Genomic DNA, 13,971 nt, shown 5'->3' with positions numbered 1-13,971 from the left:
TAACTCTGGAATACACATGTTTCCAGAGACAATACACACACGTATACAAAGGTCCATAACTCTGGAACTAACAAGTTTCCAGAGACAATACACGCATACTGTATACAAAGGTCAATAACTCTGGAATTAACATGTTTCCAGAGACAATATACGCATGTATACAAAGGTCCATAACTCTGGAATTAGCATGTTTCCAGAGGCAATACACACATGTATACAAAGGTCCATAACTCTGGAATTAACATGTTTCCAGAGGCAATACACACATGTATACAAAGGTCCATAACTCTGAAACTAACAAGTTTCCAGAGGCCATACACACATGTACACAAAGGTCCATAACTCTGGAACTAACATGTTTCCAGAGGCAATACACACATGTACACAAAGGTCCATAACTCTGGAACTAACAAATTACCACAATACACACATGTACACAAAGGTCCTTAACTCTGGAATTAACAAGTTTCCAGAGGCAATACACACATGTACACAAAGGTCCATAACTCTGGAATTAACATGTTTCCAGAGGCAATACACACATGTATACAAAGGTCCATAACTCTGGAATCAACATGTTTCCAGGGGCAATACACACATGTATACAAAGGTCCAACATTCTGGAATTAACATGTTTCCAGACAATACACACATGTTTACAAAGGTCCATTACTTTGGAATTAACATGTTTCCAGAGACAATACACACATGTATACAAAGGTCCATAACTCTGGAATTAACATGCAGAGACAATACACACATATATACAAATGTCCATAACTCTGGAAATAATATGTTTCCAGACAATACACACATGTTTACAAAGGTCCATTACTTTGGAATTAACATGTTTCCAGAGACAATACACACATGTATACAAAGGTCCATAACTCTGGAATAAGTATGTTTCCAGACATGTTTCTACACTCATGTTTACACAGGACCTTAACTCAGGAATTAACATGTTTAAGAGACAATACACTCATGTATACAAAGGGGACATATCTCTGGAATCAGCATGTTTTGAGAGATAAAACATATATACAAAGGGGCATAACTCTGGAATTACCATGTTTCCAGAGACAATACACACATGTATACAAAGGTCCATAACTCTGGAATGAGCATGTTTCCAGAGGCAATACACGTGTATACAAAGGTCCATAACTCTGGAATTAGCATGTTTCCAGAGACAATACACACATGTATACAAAGGTCCATAACTCTGGATCTAACAAGTTTCCAGAGGCCATACACACATGTACACAAAGGTCCATAACTCTGGAACTAACATGTTTCCAGAGGCAATACACACATGTACACAAAGGTCCATAACTCTGGAACTAACAAATTTCCAGAGGCAATACACACATGTACACAAAGGTCCTTAACTCTGGAATTAACAAGTTTCCAGAGGCCATACACACATGTACACAAAGGTCCATAACTCTGGAATTAACATATTTCCAGAGACAATACACACATGTATACAAAGGTCCATAACTCTGGAATTAACATGTTTCCAGAGGCAATACACACATGTATACAAAGGTCCATAACTCAGGAATTAACATGCAGAGACAATACACACATATATGCAAATGTCCATAACTCTGGAAATAATATGTTTCCAGACAATACACACATGTTTACAAAGGTCCATTACTTTGGAATTAACATGTTTCCAGAGGCAATACACACATGTACACAAAGGTCCATAACTCTGGAACTAACAAATTTCCAGAGGCAATACACACATGTACACAAAGGTCCTTAACTCTGGAATTAACAAGTTTCCAGAGGCCATACACACATGTACACAAAGGTCCATAACTCTGGAATTAACATATTTCCAGAGACAATACACACATGTATACAAAGGTCCATAACTCTGGAATTAACATGTTTCCAGAGGCAATACACACATGTATACAAAGGTCCATAACTCAGGAATTAACATGCAGAGACAATACACACATATATGCAAATGTCCATAACTCTGGAAATAATATGTTTCCAGACAATACACACATGTTTACAAAGGTCCATTACTTTGGAATTAACATGTTTCCAGAGACAATACACACATGTATACAAAGGTCCATAACTCTGGAATAAGCATGTTTCCAGACAATACACTCATGATTACACAGGACCTTAACTCTGGAATTAACATGTTTCCAGACAATACACTCATGTATACAAAGGGGACATATCTCTGGAATCAGCATGTTTTGAGAGATAAAACACATATATACAAAGGTCCATAACTCTGGAATTAATATGTTTCCAGAGACAATACACACATGTACACAAAGGTCCATAACTCTGGAATTAGGATGTTCCCAGAGACAATACACACATGTATACAAAGGTCCATAACTCTGGAATTAGCATGTTTCCAGAGACAATACACACATGTATACAAAGGTCCATCATTCTGGAATTTACAAGTTTCCAGAGGCAATACACACATGTATACAAAGGTCCATAACTCTGGAATTAACAAGTTTCGAGAGAAAATACACACATGTATATAAAGGTCCAACACTCTGGAATTAACAAGTTTCCAGAGAAAATACACACATGCATACAAAGGTCCATAACTCTGGAATTAACATGTTTCCAGAGACAATACACACATGTATACAAAGGTCCATAACTCTGGAATAAACATGTTTCCAGAGACAATACACACATGCATACAAAGGTCCATAACTCTGGAATTAAAAAGTTTCAAGAGACAATACACACATGTATACAAAGGTCCATAACTCTGGAATTAACATGTTTTCAGAGACAACACACACATGTATACAAAGGTCCTTAACTTTGAAATAAGCATGTTTCCAGAGAAAATACACACATGTATACAAAGGTCCATAACTCTGGAATTAGCATTTTTCCAGAGACATACCAAACATATTGAACAAAACACTGGAATTAATATGTTTCAAGAAACAATACACACATGTATGCAAAGGTTCATCACTCTTGAATTAAAATATTTTCAGAGACAATACACACATGTATACAAAGGTCCATAACTCTGGAATTAACAAGTTTCCAGAGACAATACACACATGTATACAAAGGTCCATAACTCTGGAATTAATATGTTTCCGGAGACCATACACACATGTATACAAAGGTCAATAACTCTGGAATTAACATGTTTCCAGAGACAATACACACATGTATACAAAGGTCAACAACTCTGGAATTAACATATTTTAGAGACAAAACACACATGTATTCAAAGGTCCATAACTCTGGAATTAACATGTTTCCAGAGACAATACACACATGTTTACAAATGTCCATAGCTCTGGAATGTATACAAAGGTCCATAACTCTGGAATTAACATGTTTCCAGAGGCAATACACATATGTATACAAAGGTCCATAACTCTGGAATTAACATGTTTCCAGAGGCAATACACATATGTATACAAAGGTCCATAACTCTGGAATTAACATGTTTCCAGAGGCAATACACATGTGTATACAAAGGTCCACAACTCTGGAATGGAATTAACATGCAGAGACAATACACACATATATGCAAATGTCCATAACTCTGGAAATAATATGTTTCCAGACAATACACACATGTTTACAAAGGTCCATTACTTTGGAATTAACATGATTCCAGACAATACACACATGTATACAAAGGTCCATAACTCTGGAATTAGCATGTTTCCAGAGGCAATACACACATGTATACAAAGGTCCATAACTCTGGAATTAACATGTTTCCAGAGGCAATACACACATGTATACAAAGGTCCATAACTCTGGAATTAGCATGTTTCCAGACATGTTTCTACACTCATGTTTACACAGGACCTTAACTCTGGAATTAACATGTTTAAGAGACAATACACTCATGTATACAAAGGGGACATATCTCTGGAATCAGCATGTTTTGAGAGATAAAACATATATACAAAGGGGCATAACTCTGGAATTACCATGTTTCCAGAGACAATACACTCATGTATACAAAGGGGACATATCTTTGGAATCAGCATGTTTTAAGAGATAAAACACACATATATACAAAGGGGCATAACTCTGGAATTACCATGTTTCAAGAGACAAGACACACATGTATGCAAAGGCCCATAACTCATGAATAAACATGTTACCGGAAAAAGTGCACATTTGTATACAAAGGTCAATAACTCAACATTTTTCAAGAGACAATACACACATGTATATAAAGGTCCATAAGGAAGAAGATATGGAGTACATTCAGAGCAAACTACCATTTTCATGCCGATCGTTAGGCAAGGTATATACTGGTATGATATTTTAACATCTTTCGGTTTGACGCGGCCGGGGTTTGAAGCCCCGACCTGCCGTATGCGAAGCAACGCTCTACCACTGTACTATCGACTGAGCTATCGGGGCGGTATATAACATTTATGTATAAGAGGCTCTTGATTTGTTTTAAAAGAACAACAATAAATCAGGATTGTATTCGTTTAATGTAAATACTAAAACATTTTTTTAAGTAATCCGAAAAAATGGTCGAATTTCAAGAACATGCATGTATCTTATTAACTATAACATTTCACTGCATCCTTTTTCATGTTAAATGAACTCGCACAAGGAGGGATTTAATTTTTAAATATGACTTTGTTTAATTGATGGTTAGAAAAAAATACGTAATAAACATCGGCCGTGGTGCTTACACATTTGGTGAAGGCATTCCCTTGTGCGCAACTTTCCCAATCTCGTTTGGCTCTGGAAATAAACGTTTACAAAATTATCATTTTTATTATTATTATTATTATTATTATTATTATTATTATTATTATTATCATTATTATAATTATTATTATTATATTTATTATTATTATTGTTGTTGTAGTAGTTGTTGTTGTTGTTGTTGTTGTTGTTGTTGTTGTTGTTGTTGTTGTTGTTGCTGTTAATGTTGTATCTTGGTTGTTGCAATACAAAATTGCCGGTTACACCAAACAAAGATGTTGTTGTTGTTATTGTTATACATTGTTGCTGTTGTTGCTTCTGCTGCTGCTGATGATGATGATGATTTTGCTGTTGTTGTAATTGTTGCTGTTGTTGTTGGTGGTGGTGATGGTGGTGTGTTGTTGCTGTGTTGTTGTAATTGTTGCTGTTATTGTTGGTGGTGGTGTGTTGTTGTGTTGCTGTTATAGTTGTTGTTGTTGTTGTTGTTGTTATTGTTGTTTTGGTGGTGGTGGTATGTTGTTGTTGTTGTTGTTGTTGTTGTTGTTGTTGTTGTTGTTGTTGTTGTAATAACTGGTACTACTTCATGTCATATTTATCTTCAGAAAATATGATAAATTTAATAAATATTAAAAAGCGCATTGTATGAATGACATTGAAATGTTGGAAAGCAAAAAAAAAAAGACTTTTTAATTCAATAAAAAACAACAACACATACTTGAACTCCAGAAGTCAAATGACTCCGATTTAGGATTCGGTTTTCTGGAAAAATAATGCAAATTAAATAAACACTTACTATTCATGTGCATATATGTAAATGTATGATCAATTGTTTCGATGTGCATATGCTATTTTTACACAAGTTTTTTTACTAAGAGTCCAACATAAAACATTAAAATGCGTGGGATATTTCGTTTCACAAGCATGTTGGTATTATTAAAAGCATAAAAGATTTTATAAATAAATAAATAGGGTCTGATTACAGAAATGAGCACATAGTTATAAACTTACGGCGAAACTTTTGTCGTCGGTTTCGATGGAATCTTTTTTGGTCTGAAAATGAAAGAGCAATATCGCATCCTGAATATGAAAATGCACAGTAAGTGTTTAATTTGTCATTCTTAGTGTTATTGTTTAATATTTGATCAGGTATGTATAACAAGTATAAAAGCATTTCTTAGTTCGTTAAATTACTTAAACGGACACATTTTAATGCATTCTTAATAATCAAAGACCAAATCAGAATATACTGTGTGTGCAGATTAAAATATTAGCGATTTCTTTGCGCTTTTTAACTGGGGAATTTTATGACCACGTAGCTATGAATTGAAAATAAATATTAAGCATTTATAAAAGTTTTTTTTTCCATCATTTCATCAACATATCATATGCCTTTTTTGGTTTTTCACTATAAAGTCATACGAGTTAAACATGATACATTGTAGTGCATAAATTGTGCCCAGTAATAGACAAAACGAACAAAAGTGTTTCGTAAACAAAACCCTTGTTGATCGGAAAATTTGGCAAGATAGCACGCGCAGACGGCGGCTGAGGAGCACGGGTATTTGATGCGACCTGAATGCGCACGCGCATGGAAGATACTTAATAAATAAATAGACAATCAACTCGTAGACCGCTATTCGCGAAAAAATCACAACTAACATTTTTCCTTTACATATTCGAACAGCTAAGACAGTGGCTATGGACGCCAACGCCACACCAAGGCCCCCACAAGCAGCCACCAAGCCGATGTTCTCCGCTTTCGACCAAAATGACGTTTCTTCCGTCGTTGACGTCACTGCAACCGTCGTCGTTGATGTTAAATATACCTCCTAGAAATTTCAGATGTAAAATTCAAAATGGATGTAAAAAATAGTAGAGCGTTTAAGTTGAATTGAATTGTTTATTTCCGTGAAAATGAGTCTTGCATGTGTTTTACATAGGCGATTAAAGGTTTTGACGTTAGAGGGAGTGCATTTAAAGAGCGCACATTGGGTTTGCGTCCACTTCACAAGGAATTCCCTAAATATGCTTTTAACATGGCATGGAGGTAAGGTCCTCTCTACCATGAAACATTCGGCTAAATTTAGTCTAAAATAGTGTAAAATAGTGCATTATACGCATACTTTCTTGATGATACGCTCACTCGGATAATTTAAGGCGGAACGTCGGATGCGTTTTAATTAGCCCCAGACGGTTATGTCAACACTATTTATAATTGCATGACGGAGTAAAACACATACTAAACAGAAAACTGTGCGCTTAATATTATCAATCAATCTTTGAGATGGTCCTCTATGCACCAGTCAATTGTGACCACGGCACCCCCCAGGTCCGGGGAATAGCGGGGACTTTGACTTTCGGTCCAGCCAATCTCAGGTAAAATCCCTGCACTGCGAGGGCAAATAACTGGTTAAATCCCCACCACCCGGGCATATCCTAGGTACACCCGGGCATATCCTAGGTAAGGCCCATTCCCCGCTATTTTTGGCGCGAAAACAAAACCACCGCATTCACTCGGCACTGCGGGGCCACTTGGAAGGTAAAATCACGGCCTATTTCCCCCGCTATCCCCGGTATACCCCCGGACCTGGGGGCGTGGTTACAATTGACTTAAACATCAAAGATAACTAACCACATAGATGATGTCAAGTGTTGCAGTGGAAGCCAGGGAAGGGTTACCTTTATCTGTGGCCGTTACCAAGAAACGATGAGTGTCCCCGAATGTCATAACTTCCGCCGGATATACCTTAAAACAAGATATGAACTTTCAATCGAAACAACTCGGCCATCTCCGGCAAGCTTCGAGCTTCGTCAATTCTGTTGGATAATGGCCGAAGTTTTCCGATTGATGACATTTTTTCAAGAATGGTTCTATTTTCTATCTCAAAGCTTTGCATTGTTAACAAAAACTAATGTTTGTTTACAGATGTATCAATAGTCATTATAGGGGCCGTATTCCATAACAATCCGTTAGATTTATCAGTGAAAATCTGAGTATGTTCATTAGCCTATAGAATAAATTGACAAGAAAACACTATGAGTCGACTCTTAGTCCAAACATGTTTATTTATTATTGCCCTAGATCGGCTTCGAAACGTTTCGAAACACCCAATTCTGGCTGATATACCTTTAGGATCACACCGCCGGTTGGTGTGAACAGGAAATGGTTCGCTGAACCAATCGTCACTTCCGTCCACGTGAGCTCAAATATTCCGTTGTCCCCTGAATCTGTAGGATTCACACATAGCTTTACATTATGTCTTTTGTACGGCTAAGTCATAGTAAGATGTCGAAAATGCGCTTTCATATTAAATAATAGTAAGACGACATGAAATAACATTTTAATGATTAAGAATGGGCGGAATGAACGTTGCGGAGGAGTCCTTCTTAATCATTAAAATATTATTTCAGGTCATCTAACAGTCTTAGAATACTACCATATTGGCTGACACATTGACATCATTGTCAAAGCAAAAACTGACGCAGGAAGTGTGTATCGGATGAGTGGCAGTAGGCGGCTCTTTAAACACCCGCGAATGTTGAAATTCTTAATGATTAAGCCTTGCTCTTTTGTTACATGCACATTTGACAAGACTTTGATGACACGTGCTCCATCTTAAAAGTATTATGTATTTTAACTGAACCTAGGTCCGTGACGTAGCTCCCTGTTTGCACAACAGTGGTGGAAGGGCCGTCATACTGGTTGATTTCCGTCAGGTAGGCAACGTTTCCAAACGTCGGCACATTGTCGTTGACGTCTTTTACGGTAACGCTGACGGTGGCCGTACCTACAACAAAATGCGTTTACAGTTGTATTAATACACGTATGACTTTTTATTTGAGAGAAAAAACGTCATCTTGCCTGTGTTGACGATGTTGGCATGAAGATCATTCTAAAAGCAATTAGGCAAGCGCATTTCAGATACGCTTACGCCGTTGCCAGGACTCTTGATTGTTCTAAAACTAAACAGGTTAACGCCATTTGGTTTCCGTTGATGACGTAGCCATATTTGTTTTTTTATTCTAAACTCAGAAAGACGAGCACCAAGAGTCATTTGGCTGCCGTAAGCGAAGTAGCTATGCCAGAATATTGTTCTGACATCACAAACATCTTTATTTGGCTTTCGCTAACAAAGTCGTCAACACTCATGACTAATCTAGAATTAGGCAGAAGGGCTTCACATGGCTTTCGCTGACGTCATCGTCAGAACTCTTAATTGTTCTTAAAATAGAAAGACGTGCGTCATTTCGCTTCCGCTAATGACATCGTCAGCATTAATGTTCTAAAATTAGACACACGGTTGCCACGGGTCTTAATTGCCTGATGAGGACGTCCGTCAGATTGTTCTAAAATTAGAAAGACGGGTTTGACCTGACTGGCCTAACAACGACGTCAAGACTTCCAAATGTTTTAAAATCAGACCGACGGGCGCCATTGACCAGCCATTAACAACGCCCTGGGACTTATTAAAGTTTTTAAATAAGACCGACGGGCGCCATTGAGCTGCCAATGATGATGTCCCCAAGACTATAATGGTTCTAAAATCTGACAGACGGATCTCTTAATGCTTCCTAAGTTAGAATGACAGTCGTTATTTGGCTTCCCTTGACAACGGCTCCAGGCCCCAATATCAAGAAAATACTCAAGAAAAATCTCAACCTCAGTCTCAACTCTTTTTATTTAATTACAGCATCATATGATTCAAAATTGTAAATGTTTTACCCTTTTTATAATCGCATTCTTTCATGCATTCTGTTGATACAAAATTTGGTAAATATTGTATAGAAAAAAAGTTTGAGAGCAAAAAATGTGCTTGAGTCCAATTTATTATTTTAGAATTTTACTCAAGTACATTTTGTGCTGTAGAAATATTTTTCTTTAGAATATTGAGCAATCATGTTAATTAGCATAATGCATGTAAGAATGTGGTTTTAAAAAATGTAAAACATTAGTAATTCTTAATAATGTCATAGTGTAAGGTGGAACAATGAGTTGAGATTGAGATTTGACTTAAAAACATATATGTTTTTTACCGTTTTATAAGCGCATTCTATCATAGAATATGCTGATAAAAGCCTTTGGTCGAATTCCAAGGTAAATATATTCTACAGCCAAAAATGTATTTGAGTATAATTCTGTATTCTTTATAAAATACTCAAGTATGTTTTTTGCTATAGAATTAGTTTTCTTCGAAATATTTATAAAATCTTTTTATCAACGCATTCTATGAGAAAATACATTGTCAAAAAGTATAAAACATGCACGATTTTGAATCATACTATGCTTTTATATGGTTAAATGAGTTAAGACTGAGTTTGAGATTTGACTTAAGTATTTTCGTGATATTGGGGCCAGGGCTTTCTAGCGACGACGTGGACAAGCGTCATTTATTAATTTGGCTTATGTCGTCGACGTCATCACGGCTAAATATCCTTATTTATAATATAAGTGAAAACGTTTTTTACATTTGTTAAAAAAGTGTGTATTTTGAGTGTGAACGTTGTGTCTTCAGACTTTTTGAAAAGTTGCACTATTAGTATACACGCTTTCGACATTTTCAAGACTGTACCAAGTCAATAACGTATATATTTACATAACTAGGTTAACCGGATACGGATAAACAAGTTATAGCGGTGATTAATGCTGAAACCTCGTTTCCGTTGACGTGTTAACACCGTCAAAGGCCTTGCATTATATAGCAACAAAGATATTCCGGTTACAGTCAACAGTTTGAATGAAGTATTGAAAATAAGATTAATGACTTCTTTGCTTTTCCTATAACTCCACAATTACAGGTACATTTAAAAGTACCTACAGGTACAAGTAAGTTTACAAATGAAGTATCCGTAAACTAGAGCGACACTATGAGCTACGATTGTTGAAAATACATAATTTTATACATTGATTTCACCCTGACGAGCCATCCGGTCCATTTATATGTGCACATATAGTAAAAAAGGGTTTCAATAACTAGTTCGAGCCAACGAGGAAATCGACCAAAGCGAGTTCGAGCCAACGAGGTTCGACTGAACAATACATCCTCAAATGAAGACAATATGTAATCAAACCTTTCGAATCATGGTCAAGCCTTTTTAAATCGTACTTTCAATGGTTGATTCATTATCACACCAACTGTTAAAACCGAAATGGAAACATAACTACAGGCTGTTTGGAAATACTCACGATCTTGTTCATAAGTTTTCATACCTGTCAACCCATAGTTATCTGTACAGACGAATATTAACGTAACGTTCGTAGAGTGAACGTTTGCGTCAACGTCATAGTTCAACGCAAGGCTTATCATCCCGGTCGTTGCGTCGTAGGCAAAATACGTGCTTTCGGTTGAATACGTCTGATCAATAGATATGGTATACGTATCACCGACGTCTTCATCGTCAACGCTAAATCCTGGAGCAACGTTACCAGTGCCACTCTATAAGGAGAAAAAATCATTTCCAAGAAAATAACATTTATTACAAATGAAACAATGATCCTAGTTTTGGCGTCAGGTTTAAAAGTCAAAACTTTTTAGAAGTAGAAAACATATTTTTATCCAACTTGTTGTTGTTATATGGTCTTAATTCCACGGAAAGATATTTTCAAGGGTATATCATTTTTCCATGTTGATATATATTTTTTAAGAGTTCTTTTTATAGCTCATCGCTTCATGCGGACCAATCAGATCCGAGTATTTTGTTTACTCTACTTTGGGTATTGGTGTACTTGTTTTATTTTTGAAATATACAAACAAAGGGAGCAACTTTATATATAATTTGTAAAATCTTCATGATTAAGACTGACGGACTAAAACGTGATGTCAGCAGGCGGGGAACCAAATTATGACGTCATGTCTGTAAAGTAATAGTTAAAACTTATTGTGTAAAATTTTAACGATTAAGAAGGGCTGAGCCATTAAAATTTTAACATTGTGTTAACTATTATAACGTGTTGTAAGTAGGCGGGGAACCAAATTATGACTTCAAGCCCAGCGAGAGATTTCATTAACTGTAAGTTTAGTTTATATTTATAGCTGTAAAATTGCAATCCGTAACGATTAAGCGCGATACTTATTGAAGACAGATAGGCAAACTTATTGGCTGGAAATGTAGATCAATATGCGTGAAGTCATCAAATGAATCCACTACGTCACGTAGTTTTATGAACGGAATACAGTGAACAAAACGTTTGCAAAACCAAACGTTTGAGCTGTTGCTGATTCGCACGCACACACGCACGCACTCACACACTCACACACGCACGCACACACGCACATACGCACGCACGCACGAACGAACGCACGCACATACATACGCACGCACACTAAAAAGAAACAGTATATATATACATATAATTATATATATCTATATATATATCCAAAAATCCAGTGGCTTGTTCGCACGCACGCACACACGCACGCACCCACGCACGCAAATACAAAAAAGCAGTATATATATTCAATAATCCAAGTCTTACATTTCCTTCGTACATGTATACGTAGTAAACTTCCGGCGTGAAGTAGCAACGCTCATTGACGTCAATGACGGTAATTGTGAGAAGATACGCCTCTGACGTCACTTCATCGTCACTGGCGTAAAACTGTATTGCAAAGTAGCTGCATTCTTCATAGTTAAAACTCGTCGTCAATTTTAGCGTGTCTGAAATTGCATATAATTTTTTTCAGATGCATGCCTTTTACTAATTTTAAATCTTTTTTTTATTATGTTCTCACTTTCAATCAATAATTCGTCCCTAGTTCTAGATACTAAGATGCAGAAAGTGCGCCAAACTAAAAACAGAACTTTGTGTTTTGTGTGAGTTACTATGAATACAAACTTTCTAAAAAGAGACGAAACCAGGTTTAGAATGAGAGCAATCAAGAAATATCACAAAATTTGGGTATCTTAATGGAAACAGTGAACTTCACCTAATTCGTAACAACCAAAAAAAATAAATATTCAAGATCTTTCTTGATATTTCGTAAACCTGGGTAAATAATTAGTATCAGCTTTCCATAAAATTAGGAAATCGAGAACGATCTTTCATCGCTACATCAATACAAACGTTCAGAAGGAAACAGTTATAAGGACTCATACTTTTGTTGTGAATGTAGAACATATCAGTGTATTCTGGCGGGTTAACGGTGAAGGTCACTCTGACAGCTCCTGACCCTGTGTCATCAAGGTCAAGGATAAGTAAGTTCCTGTTAGTGGAAGTGTCCTCGTTCTTCTGTATGACCGCCGGTAGGTTGTTGATGACAGGCACTGTGTTCACGTCTGCAACATTATATGATTGGAAAAACTCAGGAAATTATACACGTCTTGTTTTGTTTTTCGACTTGTTACATCACGATGCGTATCCATATCGGTACCCTCTTTGCGAAATCTACTGAAACGGTACCCTCTTTGCACATGCAACGGTCGTTCTCTGCTGAAAATAAATCGACGATGGACAACAAGCCAGTAAATGTTCATTCAACTGTTGGACTGTTGTCATGTGCAAAAGAAGTATACCACGGAACACTAGAATGTTATAGCTATGTCTTTTTTGTAATGTGCCCATTTTTCAATTAATGCAACTCCACAATAAGCTACACAATATCGACATGTCTTGCCCCGCCCACCGCCTCTGCATGTTCTGCGGGCTTAAATGAACCACTGGTTTGATTATGTACACCCCATACACATTACATGTATTCATTTATATATCATATTCATACAAATGGCAACTAATAGTCTAAAATATGTGGTAAATTCATAAAAACACCCTACTTTCGGTTTTGCAGCGGCACGGGATACCTCTTTGCTACTGATTTTTTATATCACTGGTACCCTCTCTCATTTTTTTATGACCGTGGAATTCTTTCTCCTAAGATTTGACCTTGTGACCTTGATTTTGACCGGGGATGACACATATTCAAGATCTTTTAAGATATTATGAAGACAAATATACTGTCCAAGTTTCATAAAGATTTGACAATTTTTTTTTAATTTATGACGTGGAAAGATTTTCCTGAGATTTGGCCTAGTAACCTAGAATTTGACCCGCGGTGACCGATATCAAAAAAGAAAAAGATAACATGCAGACAAATATTCTGACCAAGTTTCATCAAGATATGGAAAAAAAATGTTGAATTTATTACGCGGATTTATTTTTCCTAAGATTTGACCTAATGACCTAAATTTTGACCCGGGTTGACCCATATTAAAAAAATATGCAAGATATAATGCAGACAAGTATTCTGACCATGTTTT

At 36.5% G+C, this 13,971-nt stretch overlaps 1 protein-coding gene across 1 annotated transcript; it reads right to left on the bottom strand.

Annotated features, from left to right (window-relative positions):
- Window positions 1-4,699: 4,699 nt before the first annotated feature.
- Window positions 4,700-13,558, bottom strand: LOC128205208 (cadherin-23-like). Its single transcript, XM_052906707.1, has 9 exons — window positions 13,549-13,558; window positions 12,814-12,993; window positions 12,194-12,375; window positions 10,928-11,153; window positions 8,364-8,507; window positions 7,847-7,947; window positions 6,379-6,548; window positions 5,435-5,478; window positions 4,700-4,755 (listed from the first exon to the last, which is right to left on the bottom strand). Exons 1-9 carry the CDS (start codon window positions 13,556-13,558, stop codon window positions 4,700-4,702), a joined length of 1,113 nt encoding a protein of 370 aa, XP_052762667.1.
- Window positions 13,559-13,971: the final 413 nt, after the last annotated feature.

Source organism: Mya arenaria, chromosome 2 (assembly GCF_026914265.1).
Source record: "Mya arenaria isolate MELC-2E11 chromosome 2, ASM2691426v1".
NCBI lineage: Eukaryota > Metazoa > Mollusca > Bivalvia > Myida > Myidae > Mya > Mya arenaria.
The sequence above is the reverse complement of the archived record's forward strand: the minus strand, read 5'-3'. Positions and strand labels throughout refer to the sequence as shown.